At 44.8% G+C, this 19894-nt stretch overlaps 1 protein-coding gene across 1 annotated transcript in view; it reads right to left on the bottom strand.

The window, feature by feature from the left end:
- The window catches only part of ITPR3 (inositol 1,4,5-trisphosphate receptor type 3), a 510867-nt gene that overhangs the window by 378783 nt on the left and 112190 nt on the right, over positions 1-19894 (bottom strand). Inside the window, exon 2 of the mRNA XM_069633522.1 lies at positions 12481-12551. Within this exon, the coding sequence (XP_069489623.1) occupies positions 12481-12551 (71 nt within the window). The remainder of the gene's footprint in view (positions 1-12480; positions 12552-19894) is intronic.

Here is a 19894-nt window from a genome sequence, read left to right on the forward strand (position 1 = left end):
CCTTTTTCAGGTGCTGCCATTATTTTTGTATCCTGCTTCCCCTGGCTAACTCTGACTTCCCCAGACTCCCAATACATCCTGAACCACCCACCCTCCCTCCTCGCCCCATAGACTAACATGCTGCCTGGCTGATCCTGCTCCATCCGTTGTGCTTCCTCTGGATCCGCGTCTGCCCCATAGACATAGAAAAGACACTTCTATTCACTTTGGTGGCAGCAATCTTTGATTTTTGTTTTGACAGGCGATTGGGCTCATACGATACGAATAGAGCCCTTCTCTTGTCGAAAAAAGGAAACCTTTTTCATTATTCGCACCCTAGAGGGAGTCCCTAGGTATCAATAGCTATCACACCCCTGTTTGGGTGTGTTCAGGGCCAGTAAGGGCCCGGGGCACTGACGGAGGTATTGGCAAGCTGTTACCCTCTCAGTCATCCTTAGAAAGCTATAATTATTTAAGCTTTGGAATGTTTAAAGAGCGTTTGTATTGGACAATCTGTTGGCTATAAAAAACAGTTTAGTCCACAGATTGGTTCATACAGCCCTCAGAGTGCTCGGACAGCCACATTCCAAGGCTACTGGAAGTGTGGTGTGTACTTGCAGCCATTTTCCTGTGACTGCCTATGCAGATTTATGTAACCATTTCTGTAAGATTCAAAAATACTATAGACTAGCAAGGGTGATGCGGGTCATAATGTTTGTTTGTTTGTTGTATAATGACTTTTTAGACTCTCATACTGGCTCTGCGGGCCTTGAAAACCTATAAACTGTGCGAAATTTCTTTGCACTCACTGTCATCTACTCAGTGTTCACGTTCCTCAATGCGCGGTACAACCCTCGGACCAGGTCTATGCACCTGCTCGCTTATGCCTACTATTGCATTGTTCTTGTCGTAGGGTTAGGACGAAATTACCTAAGTAGAAAATAGTATCATCAGTGCAAATCTTTGCAAATAGACAGTTTGAACATGTCTAGCATTACATCTTCAGAGAAGCCCTCCGGGGGAACCCAGAGACGGCTACAGAATGTGCAACAGGAGTAGGCTTGTCTTGACATAAAGGGTTTTACCCTTGACTGCAAATTGTAATATGCTTACAAAATGCAATAGAGCAATACAGGAGCAAATGCTAAACACATAAAATCAGTGATTAGATCATGCGAGAGGATAGCTCAGGGGCAACGTGTTCGCCTTGGAAGCAAGAGGACATGGAGCAACACAGGTTCGATCCCCGGGTCCGCGCTTAGAAACCTCTGGGTATTAAGCATGTTATAAATACCTTATCATATCAAGCGTATCATATAATTGCAAGCTTTAATGTGTATATTTTGTCATGCTTGACCGGCACAGAAAAATTAGCAGGGAAATATAGATCGCACGGTTGGTGACAAGTTTCTAAAATACTATCAAACACACGGAAGGCAAGACGGAAAGACGGAAAGAAAAAGGTGAGACTATCAGAATATATGTTAATGTTAAAGGTATTTGTATATGTGATCTGCAGAAATCTCTGTAGAGCAGACACATGTCGTCTATGACCCAGAGTCAAGGCTGTATCGTTGCCCCTACGTAGGGCAATGATTGACACTCTTCCAGCAATTTATCATGGTAGGCAGCCTGCTGGGCAGGGGAACAGGATAACTTTGAAGAATTGACTTGGTTGGGGGGGTAGAGAAGCTTCGGAGGGCCTGAAAACAACATGTGTGCCAAGCAATGCGTCCCGCCTACAAAATGTACGTGTGCCTAGCACTGATTTGGCATACTCCTACACCACTATGTTTCCGTGCACTGCGCTACATTAAAATGAACCCAAAACTTGTTTGGGATTCTCCTCCACCTATAAACTTCCTGTGTGTCACACTTCTTTCTGCTCTACCCCTGCCACCAGTGAAACGCACTGGTTCTCACGAAACTGGCCTTTAGCTGGTTTGGTGTGCAGGCCCTCCTCCGCATACAAACCATGTGCTCCCAAAATACCCCACCATTCTAACTCACAGCAGCTACTCGCATACAGGAACTATGCTTTGAAAGAGGCCCAAAGAAAGCATTCCCGTGGACTTGAAATACCAAACAGAATCACGACAAGTGACTTCACACACATCAAGTCCAATCTCACAAACTCACCTGCCTTTACATGCACACGTGGGATAGGAGATCAAAGCGAGGAGGAGCAAACCTCTGAAGAAACCTGCAACGTTCGGTATTGTACGTTTTGACTGTATCTAAATGGTTGCACATACAAAAAGGTCTAAAATATGCTACCACCAAAGGTTTGAACACCAAAAGTTCGAACCTTTGATGGGAGCATTGCAGCTAAGTAAAAAAAAAAAAATGGCTGCGAGGGTGTCCCCCGCAACACCCCGCTCACTATACTGTGTGGTATAGTGAGCGGGGTGTTGTGGGGACAACCCCGCAGCCCACCCGTGAAAAAAATAATAATAAAAAAACAGGGGCTGCGGGGGTGTCGCCCGCAACACCCCGCTCACTATACTGTGTGGTATTGTGAGCGGGGTGTGGCGGTGACACCCCCGCAGCACACCCATGGAAAAAAAAAGAAAGAAAAAATAAAAGAAACAGGGGCTGCGGGGGTGTCCCCCGCAACACCCCGCTCACTATACTTCACAGTATAGTGAACAGGGGTTGTGGGGGAAATCCCTGCTACCCCCGTAAAAGAAAAAAAAACAAGAAAAGGACCCTGCGGCGCCGGTTCCCGATCACGGAAGTGAAAGGGAACTGGCGCCGCAGGGACTCAGCGTGAAGAAAAAGGTGAGTAGGGTTTGTTTATGTTTTGGGTGTGGGTGGGGGTGTGTTGAGGGTGTGGGTGAGAGGTGTGTCATAGGTGTGTTGTGGGTGTGGGTCGGGGTGTGGGTATGTACGTGTGTTCACATGAGAAAGGTGCAATCTTTTGGTGGTTCGCGCCTTTCTCATGCAAACTTTCCGGCCGCTGGCAAATCAGCCGCGGTCGGATCACGTAGATCCCAAAGTTCTACCTGTCTGAACCCCTGGAAATTCTAGGGGTTCGAGTTCTACATGAACTGTCCCTCACATACGAACTACTGAGTCAGGCGGAGCAGCGAAAGAACAAACAACAACAAAAAAGCATTTCTGTTCAGCATCTCAAGCAGGTAGTGAGAGGGCATGGCTGACATACATTCACAGGCCCACTGCTCATCAGGCATGTCCGTGGATGGCTGTAGCCGTCTGCAGGTGAATCGTTTAACTGGTCAATCCCAGAAATCGCTGAGTAGCTCAAAATCAACAAGTGAAGTCACATTGTTTTGGAGGAAGTCCATGTGTGCTGTGCTTTGGAATGCTGTGCTGTGTTGGTTCTTGTAAGTGGTATAGCACTATACCCAATAACACCTAAATTGCCATATTCTAAAGTGAAGATAGATTTCTTATTACACTTTTTTTCACATTTCATAACTTGATTTTTCAGAAACATAAAACTGGAAAAGTTCTGAATAAGAAACTATAGATTTGGGATGGAAGGGAAGAGTTGCTCATTGGTTCATACAAATAGTATATGTGTAGAATAAGACTGTAAAAAAGTATCCCCATCGGATTATAGAGATGTGGCCTGCTCAGTCCTTGGAAGGCAGAGATATCCCTATCTTCATGCATATATCCTTGTGGTCCAGTCTAAGACATTAGAGCCATTGCTGAGGTTACACATATCCTAGTGTCTCTGGCTTTGCAGAGTAGAGCACCGAACGATGTTACGCATATTCTAGAGTCGTAAGCTTTGGATCGCAGAGCAGTAAATTACATTTTACATATGATAGAAACGTAGGCTTTGGACCGCTGAGCAATGAACAGAATTACACATATCCTAGAGTCGTAAGCTTTGGACCGCATGAGCTGCATTACATTATACATATCATAGTCATAAGCATTGGCACGTATAGCAGTGAACGACATTACACATACCCTAGAGATATATGCTTTGGACCGCAGAACAGTGAACGACATTAAAGATATCCTAAAGTCGTAAGCTTTGTGCCATAAAGCACCAAACGATATTACGCATATCCTAGAGTCGTAGGATTTTTACCACATAATAGTGAATGACATTACACATAACCTAAAGTCGTAATGTTTGTACCATAGAGCAGTGAACAACATTACAAATAGCCTAGAGTTGTAAACTTTGGGCCATAGAACAGTGAACGACATTACGCATATCCTAAAGTCAAAACCTTTGTACTGTAGAGTACTGAATGATATTACGCATATCTTAGAGTCGTAGGCTTTGGACGGTAGAGCAATGAATGACATTACGTATATCCTAGAGTCATAGGCTTTGGACGGTAGAGCACTGAATGATAATATGCATATCCTAGCGTCATAATATTTGTAACATAGAGCACTGAATGTTATTATACATATCCTAGAGTCGTAGGCTTTGGACGGTAGAGCGCTGAAGGATATCACGCATATCCCAGAGTCGTAGGCATTGGACAGCAAAGCAATGAATGATGTTCCACATATCCTAAAGTCTTAAGCTTTCTACCACAGAGCAGTGAACAGCATTACGCATATCCTAAAGTCAAAAGCTTTGTACCGTAGAGAAGTGAATGATATTACGCATATCCTAGAGTCATAGGCTTTGGACGATAGAGGGCTGAGTGATATTACGCATATCCTAGTCCTAGGCTTTGGACAGCAAAGCAATGAACAATGTTACACATATCCTAAAGTCGTAGGCTTTGGATTGTAGAGCACTGAATGACATTACACATATGATAGGCTTTGGACAGAAGTGAATCAAGAGACATTAAACATATCCTTCATGCCAAACTCCTCCTGCTTCTACTGGTGAAATTACAGCTTTAATCATTGCACAACTTAATCATACTCAATGCATCTACCTCGACTGGATGAAGGGTTGAATCAGCCCTGCTGGGATTCATAGTTGTGAAGTCAAGGCTTCTCCAGAGGCGAGAACCTAACCTTAACCATACCATGTCAATGTCCATACCTCAAAAAAGGGATTACATTAATGTATTTTTACATGGACCGATTTTGTGCATGCTTTTCTACTGGTAGCGTGGCAATCTCATAATATTGTGGCTGCCATCAGACTTCTGCAATGACCATCTGCTGCACTTCGAGGTATATAGCTTCAACACTCGCAATCAGGCTGAAATAAGGAGTCATGTCTCTCCAGCACGGCCTAATCTTCATTACCTGACGGGCGATGCATAAATAGAATCTTGAACGTCTTGCAATGTTCACAAAGCTTGTTTTTATCAAAGCTCTCCTAAATTCAGCCGGAAATGAATAAGAGACTTGCGATCCACTGATGTCTTAGTGCTGGAGGAACCCTTCTTTAGGTCATCTTGTAAGGGGAGGCGGTTGCCTTTCAGTGCAGGAACATCCATTCTGGAACACCATGGCTAGATATCAGTGAGAAACAGAATCTCACATAATATGGAAAACACTGAATACAGAATGGGGTTATTCTTCCTTGTGTAGAGGAAAAACTGGCACCAAGAGGGCAGTAGTTGGCATATGCACTTTAAAAGGCCCCAACAAAATTAGAAATATTTTTTTATTTTTTTGACAAATTTGAACTTAGAAGGTTGAAAGAATTGATTGAAAGTTTGTTATCATGATGATTTGTTCAATCAGATGCTCACTTGAATTGTCTATAATTGAATCTAACAGCAAAAGGCAGATGTAAATGAAATATGTTCAAATTGTTTTACTTTTGTTTTTTACTTGTAAAATTTAATGTATAAAATATTTGAAAGGTTGATTTATTTCAACTAATTCCAATAACACATTTTTTAAATAATTTGTAGGGTAAAACGGTGTGTTTGAACCTTCACCCAACTGAACTGGTGGGGTATAGAGACAGTGAATGTGCCATAGGTTTTCAGGAAACACAAACTGGAAAATTGCCAGTGGCGACAAACCAGGCACGAGTGCTGCAGCTGGAGTCGGGAAAGAAACAAAAGAGCAAACACGTGGCCGAGTAACAGCAGTTCAACAATCAGAAGCTGGAGGCACGTAAAAGGATTATAAAAAACAGTGATGTCCAGTTGTTAATTCAGCGCAGTTCCCAGAAAACAGGTCAAATTTAAAACCATGATAGGCAAGGGCCAGATGAATAGGCAAGAACATGTCAAGGCCAACCCCGCTACCTTATCCGAGAAAGGCCAATATCAGAACCATCTAAGACATGGTCTGGGAAAAAAGGCACGCAAATATAAAGGCCAACGCCACTACTTAATCTGTACCCAAAACTAGACAAGATCAAAACCAATGATAGGCGAGGACCAGAAGAATAGACAGAGACATGTCAAGGCCAAGATCACTATTTAATTTGGAGTCAAAACAGGCCAAGATCAAAACCATGATAGGCAAAGGCCGTGACCAACAGGCAAGCAAACAAAGGGCAACACCACTTCTTTTATCTTATCCAAGACATGCCTATATCAGAACAATGATAGGCAAGGGCTGCGAAGACTAGGCAAACAAACGTAAACGCCAACACCACTATTTAATGTCTAGACATAGCTGGCTAAGCTCAGAACCATAATAGGCAAGGACCCGAAGACTAGGCAAACAAACGTAAATGCCAACACCACTATTTAATGTCTAGACATAACTGGCTAAGCTCAGAACCATAATAGGCAAGGACCCGAAGACTAGGCAAACAAACGTAAACGCCAACACCACTATTTAATGTCTAGACATAACTGGCTAAGCTCAGAACCATAATAGGCAAGGACCCGAAGACTAGGCAAACAAACGTAAACGCCAACACCACTATTTAATGTCTAGACATAACTGGCTAAGCTCAGAACCATAATAGGCAAGGACCCGAAGACTAAGCAAACAAACGTAAACGCCAACACCACTATTTAATGTCTAGACATAACTGGCTAAACTCAGAACCATAATAGGCAAGGACCCGAAGACTAGGCAAAGAAACGTAAACGCCAACACCACTATTTAATGTCTAGATATAGCTGGCTAAGCTCAGAACCATAATAGGCAAGGACCTGAAGACTAGACAAACAAACGTAAACGCCAACACCACTATTTAATGTCTAGACATAGCTGGCTAAGCTCAGAACCATAATAGGCAAGGGCCCGAAGACTAAGCAAACAAACGTAAACGCCAACACCACTATTTAATGTCTAGACATAGCTGGCTAAGCTCAGAACCATAATAGGCAAGGACCTGAAGACTAAGCAAACAAACGTAAACGCCAACACCACTATTTAATGTCTAGACCTAACTGGCTAAACTCAGAACCATAATAGGCAAGGACCTGAAGACTAGGCAAACAAACGTAAACACCAACACCACTGTTTAATGTCTAGAACTAACTGGCTAATCTCAGAACCATAAAAGGCAGGGACTGAAGACTAGGCAAACAAACGTAAATGCCAACACCACTATTTAATGTCTAGAACTAACTGGCTAAGCTCAGAACCATAATAGGCAAGGAACCGAAGACTAGGCAAACAAATGTACAGGTAAACACCACTACTTAATCTGTACCACAAAAAAGCCAAGATCAGAACCTGGACAGGCAGGGACCGCAAAGTGTAGGCAGTCAAACATCAGGCCCACAGCCACCACTTAATCTGTATCCAAAACAGGCCAGGGTCGGAGCCATGGAACAGAAGAATGGGCAAGCAAACAGAAAGGCCAACACCACTATTTAATCTGTCCCCAACACCAAGCGTCTCATTTTTGATGGCGTCGCCACCGAAAATGCAACACAGAAGAAAGCCTTCCCTGGGGGATCCAGAAGAATGGCCAAGGAACACTTCCTTGATACCGCGTGCTCACAAAGGCACGGGAGAACCAATAGGAAGGAAGTCACCACTATTGGTAACAATGTGTAGCAAAAACAAAGTCCATCATTCTTAGCCCAATACTTAATATCAAATTCTCTTCATGGTACGTTTACGAAGAAGCAGACAAGACCGTGGACAGCTGGTCCATCATCAGGGCAAGGCCTGTCTTCGTCAGAAGAGAGAGCAATTAGCATCTGGGCCTCCTCTAGGAGACCAAATGGGTTGTGCTGAACAATCTTGATTCATGTGGACTGTACCATTGTTTCTATGAGGAGGGGAAAGCAGGTTGAGTCCATATGAATCCATTAGTAATGGCGGCCGCCATGCCCTTGTTGTTCCTTTCATGTTCATCGTGTGCACAGAGCAGAGAGGTGGTCGGACTCGCTGCATGCTGTGAAGAAATGCAGGCAAGCATGGAGTCTGCCGGGATTGCCGTGTCTTTTACCAGTGCATCTGGCGATTCAGGAGAATCCATTCAAAGGGACTCGAAGTGGTAGCATTTGGGCTCTTCCTGACTCATTCTCTTGCTCGTTCCGAATGAGGATGCAGGTCAGGATCTGCACCCTGCAAGGACACTCCTAGCTATGGACTATGCATGAACAGGAAACAATCACGTGCTCTCTCTGTCCATACTAGGGACTTTATACTCTAGTGGACATAGACTCAGTAGCGCCCAGAAGCTTTAGCGCTTTGCACACGGTCTTGTGCAGTTCTTTTTGCATGAACGAGCAAGAACGGTTTCCAAATTAAATCAATCAAGTGATCAATGGGTTTATTTTGACTGCACAATAAAATACACAGGACCATAAATGATTAAACAAAGAACAACTAACATCACAGTCAAGTCCCAATGAGTCAAGGCCACAATTTGTTCTGCGCACAGGGCCACATTTTTCAAGTATACAGAGGACAAATCAAAGGTAGTATGCTTGCATAGGGAGCGCACAATGGGACCAATGCAATTAAGCAAACAGGACAAATCATCAGTGGAATGCTTGCATAGGGAGCCTACAATGGGCCAGATGCAGTCAAGTATACAGAGGACAGATCATCAGTGGTATGCTTGCATAGGGAGCGCACAATGGGACCTATGCAATTAAGCAAACGGGACAAATCATCAGTGGAATGCTTGCATAGGGAGCCTTGGTGTAAGGCGCTTTATAAATCAATAAATACAAATACAAATACAATGGGCCAGATGCAGTCAAGTATACAGAGGACAGATCATCAGTGGTATGCTTGCATAGGGAGCGCACAATGGGACAGATGCAATCAAGTGTACAGAGGACAGACCATCAGTGGTATGCTTGCATAGGGAGCTTACATTGGAGCAGATGCAATCAAGTATACAGAGGACAAATCATCAGTGGTATGCTTGCATAGAGAGCCTATAGTAGGCCAGATGCAATCAAGTGTACAGTGGACAAATCATTAGTGGTAGGCTTGCATAGGTAGTGCATAATTGTCCAGATGCAATCAAGTATACAGAGGACATATCATAAGTGGTATTCTTCCATAGGGAGCACACAATGTGCCAAATTCAATAAAGTATACCGAGGACAAATCGTCAGTGGTATGCTTAAATAGGGAGTGCACAATGTGCCAGATGCAAAAGTATACAGAGGACAGATCTATGCTTGCATAGGGAGCGCACAATGGGAAAGATGTAATCAAGTATGCAGAGGTCAGATCAGTGGTATGCTTGCATAGGGAGCGCACAATGGAACAGATGCAATCAAGTATGCGAAGGACAAATCCTCAGTAGTATGCTTGCATAGGGAGCGCACAATGGAACAGATGCAATCAAGTATACAGAGGACAGATCATCAGTGGTATGATTGCATAGGGAGCGTGCAATGGAACAGATGCAATCAAGTATACAGAGGACAGATCATCAGTGGTATGCTTGCATAGGGAGTGCACAATGGCTCACAAAGAATGTTATTCCGATCTAAGTGTGGGCTAGCTGTGCACATGCTCAGGTCCCGTTTTCTAGTAGCCTAAATAGAGCTCAGAAGGGATGTATTTGGACATCACCCTGTCCTTGTACCGTACCACACACTCATTTTAACAGTGTCCTACCCGTGGTGGACTCATTCATTGACAACTAATCTAGAGGCCCAGGTGCCTACCCCGATGTTAAAGGAAATCCTGGCATCACAACATGGCCTTCCATTGCCATCTTGCTGCAAGCTAAAAGATGTTTCACCAGCTGCTAACCGGTCTTGACACCAGCTACTAACTGCAGGTGTTTGGCCGGCCGCATAACCAAACATTTAGAAATTAGAAGCATCTTTGCCAGAAGTGAAAACACTTTCCCAGAACTGGTCCTGTATCTCGTATCTTCGTAAATCAATCAGGGCAAACTGGATTCTATCTTTGGGAAGGACAGGGTCTGCACAATGCCAGGTACCAGTGACTCTAACCAGCACCCACAAACCTGAGGAGCAAGCTCCGGCCTCATCTGTGAGGCCGGCCATCCTGGGATGTTGAGCTGGTGTGTTGAGTTGGTGTGTTGAGATGTGAGGTGTGAACCACGAAGCCCCTGACTGATCAAAGATCGCTGATTGAACACAGACCCTTGTGGTGAGCCAGAGCACATTAATGTCTTTAGCAACACTATTGCAGCTGTGAAGCCATGTTTGAGATCGCTCCCTTATAGAAAAGGCCAAATGAAGACAAATAAAAGTAATGAAAAACCAAACAAATACACATAGATTATAAGGAAATACCAAAGACAAGATTTCAAAGTAATTGTCTAAACATGGATCAAATGCCCAACATGGGTGAACAATGATCAAGGGCTGTGGTGAATTGACTTAACTCAAGTAGGAGCTCCCACTCTACACCATTACTAAGTCACCATCTCAATCCCATTGTGCTCCAAAACCACCATATCCGATGGCCGATTTTCATGTCCCTTATATCCAAAGGACGTCTTGCTCCAGACTAAGAACCTGCATGAGCTTAATCTTATCTAATGGTATCCCCTGAAACATTTTATCTAATGGAGAATGGGAAGATGAGCCTCAGCCGCACAATCGTCGGACACCAAATAGAGGTCAGACGCAAAACGTGTAATATCCAATGGGGACGTCAGACACCAAACTTATAATAATTTACAACATTTTGTATGTAGTGTTGACATTGAGCCATATAAAGCTAACAGTAAAACAAAATGTAAACGATTCAGGCAGAAGGAATGGCATATTGATGAAACTGTGTAATGATGCTGGTGTCAAGAACAATAATAGCATTAACGCTGGACCAAGTCTTGCATCACAATGCCTAATGGGACTCGTGCTTAACTCTAATAGCCACTCCGAAATCCGTCTCCCACTGAATGCTGCCTAGAAAATGAGAAGTAACGCTTCTCCAACTCTATAATGATTAATCCAAGTCATTTTCAAGTGTTCACCAACCAATGGCAAGTCATCTTCCAAGCGCACACCACCCAATGCCAAGTCATCTTCCAAGCACACATCACCCAATGGCAAGGCATCTTCCATGTGTTCACCGCCCAATGGCAAGTCATCTTCCAAGCGCACACCACCCAATGGAAAGTCATTTTCCAAGTGTTCACCACCCAATGGCAAGTCATCTTACAAGTGCACACCACCCAATGCCAAGTCGTCTTCCAAGCGCACACCACCCAATGGCAAGTCATCTTCCAAGTGTTCACCAACCAATGGCAAGTCATCTTCCAAATGCACACCACCCAATGCCAAGTCATCTTCCAAGCGCACATCACCCAATGGCAAGTCATCTTCCAAGTGTTCACCACCCAATGGCAAGTCATCTTCCATGTGTTCACCGCCCAATGACAAGTCATCTTCCAAGGGCACACCACCCAATGGAAAGTCGTCTTCCAACTGTTCACCACCCAATGGCAAGTCATCTTCCAAGTGCACACCACCCAATGCCAAGTCGTCTTCCAAGCGCACACCACCCAATGGCAAGTCATCTTACAAGTGTACACCACCCAATGACAAGTTATCTTCCATGTGTTCACCACCCAATGGCAAGTCATCTTCCACGTGTTCACCACCCAATGGCAAGTCATCTTCCAAGTGCACACCACCCAATGCTAAGTCATCTTCCAAGCGGACACCACCTAATGGCAAGTCATCTTCCAAGTGTTCACCACCCAATGGCAAATCATCTTCCAAGTGCGCACCACCAAATGCCAAGTAATCTTCCAAGCTCACACCACACAAGGGCAAGTCATCTTCCAAGCGCACACCACCCAATGGCAAGTCATCTTCCAAGTTCACACCACCCAATTAGCAGGTCAAATCCCAACTGGATATGGACCAATTAAAAGTTTCCTTCCCAAAATATATATTGCCCAATGGGAAGTCACACTCAACTGTATGCAGGCAACACAGAAGTGTACTCCAGCGATATACTGTTCAATGGGAAGTGGAGTTCCATGTGTACATTTAATGGTGAGAATGTGTAATTGAGCTGTATACTGTCCAACAAAAAGTCGTATATGAACTGCATACTGCCCAGTAGTAGGATGTACTCCAACTGGATACTATCCAATGGGAAGTTGTACTCCAGGAGTCTGACAGGAAGGACATGGCAATTATTCTTGCTGCAGACTTCAAAATGAGGAACACATGAAAGTCAAGAAAATGGCTCTTGTTCAGGAAAACTCACCTCGGAATTTCTTGGGCGGGTTCTCAAGGTCCCCGGCAGCAGGTTCCACCACACACCGATCATCGACCAAGCTGGTGTAAGGAAAAGAAACAAATGTCAGGTGGGAAAATTAGCATAGTAGATCTACTCTCAGACTCTCAATACATTTCATTGGGTCAGGGTCCCAAAGAATCCAGTCTTGTGATAAATAATCTTTCGGAGGCTGAGGCTACCTGGTGGCTTATGGTGGATCTTTCGCTACAGTGATGGCGGCAGCTGCAAAGGGATCCTACATGCTGATGAGCAAAGACATCCGATTCAATACAACAATGAATTTTGATAGAATCTGTGCCCACCGCAGTACAGGGATCGACCGGATATTTTCTCTCCCTTCTAAATTATGGTGTTCAGTGAATACCTACAATGATAACTCAAGACACTTGAATTTAGGGTGCTACGAGGTGCCCCAAACATTTGAACTTTTTTAGCGAGTCAGCTGTAAAAATGTGAAGTTCACCCGAGGGACACGAATTAGGGCCCTGCAAGGGAGGCCAGAAACCAGCTGCCATCCCTTCTAGGGCCCGTTAGTAAGCCTCTGTAGGGCAGTGGGACATGTTAAACATTTTGTCTTCTATTCTTAATCCTCAGTTCTAGGGGGGCTTTTTGGGGGTGGGAGGTAGGAAACCATATCTTGCATTAAGGGGGACAAAGGAGTGATTTAGATTGGGTGGAGGCTAGTTTCCCCCCACACCCCTAAAAAAGTGAGGAGCCAACATTCTCAGGAGCATGAACATTTGAATCGTTAACATGCAAATATTCACTTTTGGGCAGAAGGGGAAATCCCCGGGGATTAGATAACCACAACTTTAGGCACTGGGCCTCATCACAAGTTTGGCGGGTTGCCGCCAGACTTGCAATATTTACTGGTGTCTGGCTTGCCGGTAATACGGGGGTATTACAACCCCGGCGTTCCGGGAAGTCAAGCGCCATCAAATGGTAAATCCCCATTCCCATTTGAGTCGCATAGGACTCAATGGGAATGGGGACCACGGAAGCACCGGCACCGTTAATAACGGTGCTGATGATTCCATGAATCTCAGCGGGAGGGTGCCGTTCTGCCCGCCAGGTCTGACCCTGGCAGGCAGAACGGCACCTACCCGCAGACTCGTAGTTTGCACGGTTACGGTAAGCTTACCGGCACTGTTGTTTGCAGACCAGTAAACTCGTAATGAGGCCCAACTGTGTCAATGTAACGCGTAAATCTCTTCGCTCATTAAATTCTTATGTCAGTGTCGATCACTTTACACAAGTTCCCACCCTCAATGCAAACAAAAACCTTGTGACTCCCTTCTTGGACCTGCACGAGACTCATTCCAGCCAATTGTCTCTGTGTCACCTCCCTTGCCGCCGGCATGGGTATAGTTATCAGTCCCGCTGCACTCACTTAAAACCCTGTCTGCCCCTTACTGACCCTTATTGGCCCCAAAGAAGTGCATTGCATCCTATTAATTCCCCTGCCAGCCCCCTCTTCTGTGCTGAGGCTGTTATACTCTCTCTTTGACTCATTGGTGTCAATACATGAGAGACCCCAGGAGACCCGGATTCCCAATTCGTGGAATTCTCATCAGGCTCATTATAACACTATATCTACGTCTCTAATATTGTGACTCCCTGTCGCCACCACTACCACTCCACAACCGCACCACTGAACATCACGGTGTTCTTTTGATCGCCATTCGTTTACCCACGTCAGCTTCTGTATCCTACACACTGCTCCCACATTCGCCCCAGTGCCTTCCTCTGCTCTAACACCCTCACTCTGCACACACATGAGCCTGTGTGGTCCTCCTGCAACTGCAGTACCTGCCCCATCTGCCATCCTCATTAAACCAGTATCGCCCCTTGAGTACCATTCAATAGGGTATAGCGGCTAATATAACAGCGCCTACAAATGGGAACAATCCAGCATGAAGCACCTTATAAAAACGTGATATTATAATTATTATAAAATTCACATTGGCACCTAGATCCTGTGACATTAATGCTTCCTTTTGTGAACTGCTACCTGCCCCTCAGGCGCCCCCTTCATTTTTTTCAAAGAATATTACACTGCCCAGCTTCACCCCTTCCCTTACCATCATTGGACTGGGTCGGAAGCAAAGGTCCATTAACTTTAAACATGTGCTATCCTCTTTTGGTGTACCAAGACAAGCGTAAGTGGGGGACGGCTTATTTCCCAGCTGTAACGATTTATTGGGAGATCGCACTTAACATAGGGAGCCCCCCCAAACTTATGAGAGCCCACAACACACCATTGATTTGGATTCAACACACCCTATCTATGACTCATATAAAGCCAGGTACATCCCTCCCCCTGTGCCAACAATGAGCCAGGAAACAGGCAGGGGTATAGGCAGAATATATATTTGTATGCAATTTATGTTCAATTAATCTTTACTGATTATACACGCCACCTTTTCTGGGGCACCAAACAAAGCTTCAACATAACATACGGTTTCCTTTTTGTAATAAACAGGCAAATATTACTTATTCAAATTTAGATTGAACACAAAGCACAGTTTGATTTTAAATCAATTAACATATTAACATATACAGGGCCTCATCACGAGTTGGGCGGTATCCCAAATGGGATACCGCCCAACTTTATTGGTGTTAGCACCCAACCATCCGGCGGTATTACCACTGGATCAAGGGTTGGGCGCTAACCATTCCTCCCCATTCCCCATTGGGTCCATTTGACCCAATGGGGAATTTTCGGCACAATTACTGCACGGTAATACTGCTGGCGAAAATTTCACCAAAAAATACTAAAACTCTCCTTCTAGAGCCCTCTGCTCGGCCTCCTCCAACTCTCTGCGGGTGAGCTGTTTCTTCGAACAGAGATTTGGAGGTAGATCCTTATCCTCTGCCGGTGCCTCCCTCTGAAACAGCCTACCTACCTCTCTCTGTCTTGAGCCTGACCTCCTTAAGTTCCGGAAACTCCTCAAGACCTACCTCTTCTCTTCCTCCTTCTTTCTTCCTCTCCCCTGCTAACCTCCTTTCTCTTTGCTTCTTTCCCTCCTTCCTTTCTCTTCCCCAACCTGCTCAGTTAGCTGACTGGTGGCCTGGTGCACCTCCAGAACCTCACAGGTCCCAGGCTCCCCAGCCAGTCCTGCACTTGCCTCCGGGCCTCCGTACTCTGCTTGGCACTATTGCAATATGCTCCATTAGAGGGGCACCCACTCTGCACTTAACTCGGGCCCTTGATGGACTGGGCGCACTTGTCCCCCTTCCCCTCCCTCGCACTTGCCGTTTTGCGCACTTGCACTTTCCTTGAATGTTCTAGGCCTTGCAAGCCTTCCTCTGTCTCCCCTCCCTGACTTGGCCGTGCTTGAAATACTCATGCATAGGCACATTGATGACCAACTACCAAGCAATCCTGAAATGTTCTATTGACCTGTATGCTCCTCTCCCTCTCCCCACCCCCCTTTCCCCCTCACTCTGTGTCAAGCGCTTCACTAGTACATATGCCTCTGGCCTAGCATGCTAGCTATTGTGATAAATCATTTAGAATCTTCAAGGCCTCAGAATGACAACTGTACTGCCTTGTTCCCTTACTGCCTTGATGCGCTTTGAAGCACTTCAGTTGTGTATACGTGCTCTACAAATAAACAATTACAATTACAGCACAGGGTCTGGTCACTTCACTCAGAGGTCGGCACCAGCTTTCATCCATCATCTGGCTTTCCTTTAGAATCAGGGCGCAGTCAGCTGTTGGCTTCCCCGGTTTCTCTCTCCCAGGCAAAGTTGAAGGCCTCTCAATGTTAAGACCTCTCCACCCAAGATGGTTTTAGGCAGCTGTGTCAGGAGTCACCCCCAGGTGGATTGAGGGCAAGTCCTCCAAGAAAATTAACATAGTTGGGAACATGACACTTCCTAATCAGATATCTAATTTAATAAGCCGTTAGCTCCCCACCTTTCTGATTCCGAACACTATCAGGAAAGCTAGAAACTCTTTTTCAGTTGTAACTTGATTGATGTGGATGAAATTTGTGGCAACACAATCACCTTGAAATTAGCTTTAAAATGACACCGGAATGAACTTAGTGCGATCTATCGTTGCTGAGAAAATCCCCAATTATGATAGTCCATTTAAACTAATGGGAAATCTTCAACATGTATGAAATCTTAACTTTTCCTAAGTTTCTGTTTCCATTTTCTTGAAACCATGTGATCCAGGCCTGCGCATTAGGCTGTTGCATAAGGCCTGCAATAAAATGATCAATCACTCTTGTGGACCACAAAAGCTGAGCTAAGGTATATAGCAAAGATTGTATCTTCCCTTTATGGTATGCCATCCCCCAGTGAAGCCAGGAATTAGCCTACAAAATGTCTTCAATTTGGGATATTTTTCAAAGTTCAGCTTCACTTAATTACATCCGCTCTTTATACTGCCCACCAATAAATACTTGTCACGCTCTGGCTACATCTTTCATGGGCTTGAAAGCTTCAAAGCAATTGTTTATCAGCTGGGGAAGCTTGAGCAAAGTTGGGAGTGGGGACGTTTGTTTTGAATCTTCATGTTGAAGTCAGCCCCACTGTCCATTAGAAATGTCATTTTGGCTAACCCAGAGTCTTTCTTTTGCTTTGCACACCGTAATTTGTATTAATGTGGCAAGCCTTAAGCAAAGGACTGCTGTTCATTTTGTCATTCACAACAGGCATATTTATTTACATGATGTTAGTTTCTGTGTTGAAAAGTAAAGTGTCATTTTCAGCAAGACATATGTGTTCCATGATACACTGTTCATCGTGTCATTTCAGCAAGACACACATTTTCACTCACCAGGCCCTTTCGCTGTGTTAAGGTTTGGGCTGGCATGTACATTTCAGTCTGTCTTTTCCCATTGGAAGGTATTTTAATTCAGAGGCCCAACCCCGCCTTTCAGGTATGACATTCTGAGGCTGCCATTAAACCCCACACAGTTAGCTTAAGGAGTGGTGGTGGGTGGCGAGGAAAGGGGTCATATACTCTGGGGGCTAGGGGAGGGTGGGTATACTTGGGATAGACACAGGGGCTGATGGGGTAGAAGGGGAGGTCCAGAGATTTCAAAGGCAGATGAGGCTTAATGTTCAATGACAAAAACATTAACCATGAATGCATTTATGTTATGGTATGTTGATTTATACCGCACACCGCTACCATTTACATGGTATCCTGGCACTCACGTGGCTCAGTAAGGAAAGTAGGTGGGGTGGGTTAGTGGGGAAAGAGGGGTGGGATAGAGGTTGTGCTCTTCTGCTGGTACTTGGGGAACCCGAAGGAACTAGCATATGTGTGTGTCAGCTTTCTGAGTGTGCTGGGATTGTGTACACTGGCGTTATTGTGTCCAGAGGGGCAACGTCCAGTGCCTGTGTTTGTTTGTTTTCGTTCTTTTGGCGGATATGTGTGTTGTGTGTTATGTGTGCAGAAAGGCTGGCCCATTAGGTTGTGTGGGGTATGGGGGAGGTATGCTGGAGAGGAGCGGGTAGCAAGGGTGGTTAGAAGTTTGTATAGTGTGGTTGTTTATGCCGAGTTGTCATTTCATTATGTAGCCAGATTGTATTCTTTACTCCCTGAGAACAACCTTAATATCACAAAAAAGAATCACCTTTACTGCCTTTGGTAAGCATTTCATAACAGAAGGACCTTCAGGATTAAGAGGCATGCAGACTCTTCAGTTGCTCCCCATTTAGGGTCCCATTGGACTGCATTGGGGAAATGCCATTTTTCCGCTTCCAGTAATCTCCACTTGACAATACCGCATGTGGTAAACTTGTGTCCAGTGGGAAGTTCTTCTGCACAAAAGCAGGTGGTTTCCAAGAAATTAATATGCACGAGCGGCAAAACACAGAATACTCAGAATGAATACCACCAAACCCTCAATAAGACTCCCTGAAAAGATCAGACTTTTCTAATTAACTTAGAATAGACATGAGAACCTTCTGCCATGCAACCTGCAGAACCTGTGCTCTAAATCCTATTGGCCTGTCAAGTCAGGGTGTGACCTGGCATATCCATGACATGGCATGGAAACGACATGGCATGGAAACCCACAATGTGCATCTGGGTACAAAGGGGAGCAAGACACTGCATTTAGGAGCCGGTCTAAAATACTTCCTTTTGCCCTGCACCTTCTAACAAATGTTACACTTTGCCTGCTTCTAGGCGCATCCCAACATTTGATCATCCATTAAGACATTATAAGAAACGAAAGCTGCATTGGTGCACCCCTGTCAATTAGGGTATGGAACATGCACCTGAGAAATGGATTGAGGATCTCTGCTGTCTGGGTGGCCATTAGTGATGAGGTTACCTAGACTCTGTGGCTACACACCAGTCATGGTGTGACTATCTGGATCTCAACACAGTGCTACCGTGTTAACTAGATGTGCGCGTGTGCGCGCGCGCACACACACACACACACACGTCTCAGTTGATTTGGGTCACCCCTAAATGCGCATTGATCCCATTTGAACAAAGTCAAGAAAAGTTAAAATCGTATTTTTTTGACAGCCGATGATGAACTTTCTAGCCTTCCTCAAATATTGTGGCTTCTTTCCCCAGAATGGTCACTCATTCTTTCCATACTGACAGCATGGGGAATATACACAAGCACTGACAAATCCAACAGCTTTTATGTAGGCACGTGATGGGCATTTGCCAGGCACTGCTATAATGGTTGATACCTGGATATAAGACCGCAACAGATGAAAATTAGTACGAGTTCCTGGGCTCATGATGTCTGTGCCTGACAAATGCTGATCTAATACTTGAACACAAGCCAATATGGTAGGCTTTGACAATGCCTGTTTTTTAACAGGTCTTCAGTACAAGGAACAAATGGCAGGATCCACATATTGACTCTAAATCAAGTGGCTGAAGGTGCACTTGGTTAATTTGTATTACTACAGGTGCTCATTTGTAGTTCCAATAACTCTCAGAAGACGACCTGGAAAGAACACAGAGAGGCCCTACACAGCACAAAGTTTGATGTTTGCTGCATGAAAGATCTAGCTCCAATAGATCCCAGGATATTTTGTGTTGGCCACAGAGGGATGGGTAGTGGGTGGGAATGGCCATAGGGCATAGCATGGCAACAGGCACTCAATTGGTCAGTAAACAGTCAAACCACATCCCACGAACAGTGTGTCTGTCCCTCCTCGTATCCTACCTCTCTCCTATATATCTGTACACAAATGCAATCGTTTCAGCTAGTTGCCAAAACTAAAAATAGGAGGATATTTGCCTCTGGAGCTGTTCCAGTGCTTGCTAAAATGTGGCCAAGGACAGCCACAATCTCAGAAGCTGTTGCTTAGTTATCTTGATGCCCAAGAACCTAGATCTGCTCGATTTAATGAATGTGTGTCCCTCAAAAGTTTGCAATTAAGAACA

This window comes from Ambystoma mexicanum, chromosome 13, assembly GCF_040938575.1.
Source record: "Ambystoma mexicanum isolate Mex_15411 chromosome 13, UKY_AmexF1_1, whole genome shotgun sequence".
Taxonomy (NCBI): Eukaryota; Metazoa; Chordata; class Amphibia; order Caudata; family Ambystomatidae; genus Ambystoma; species Ambystoma mexicanum.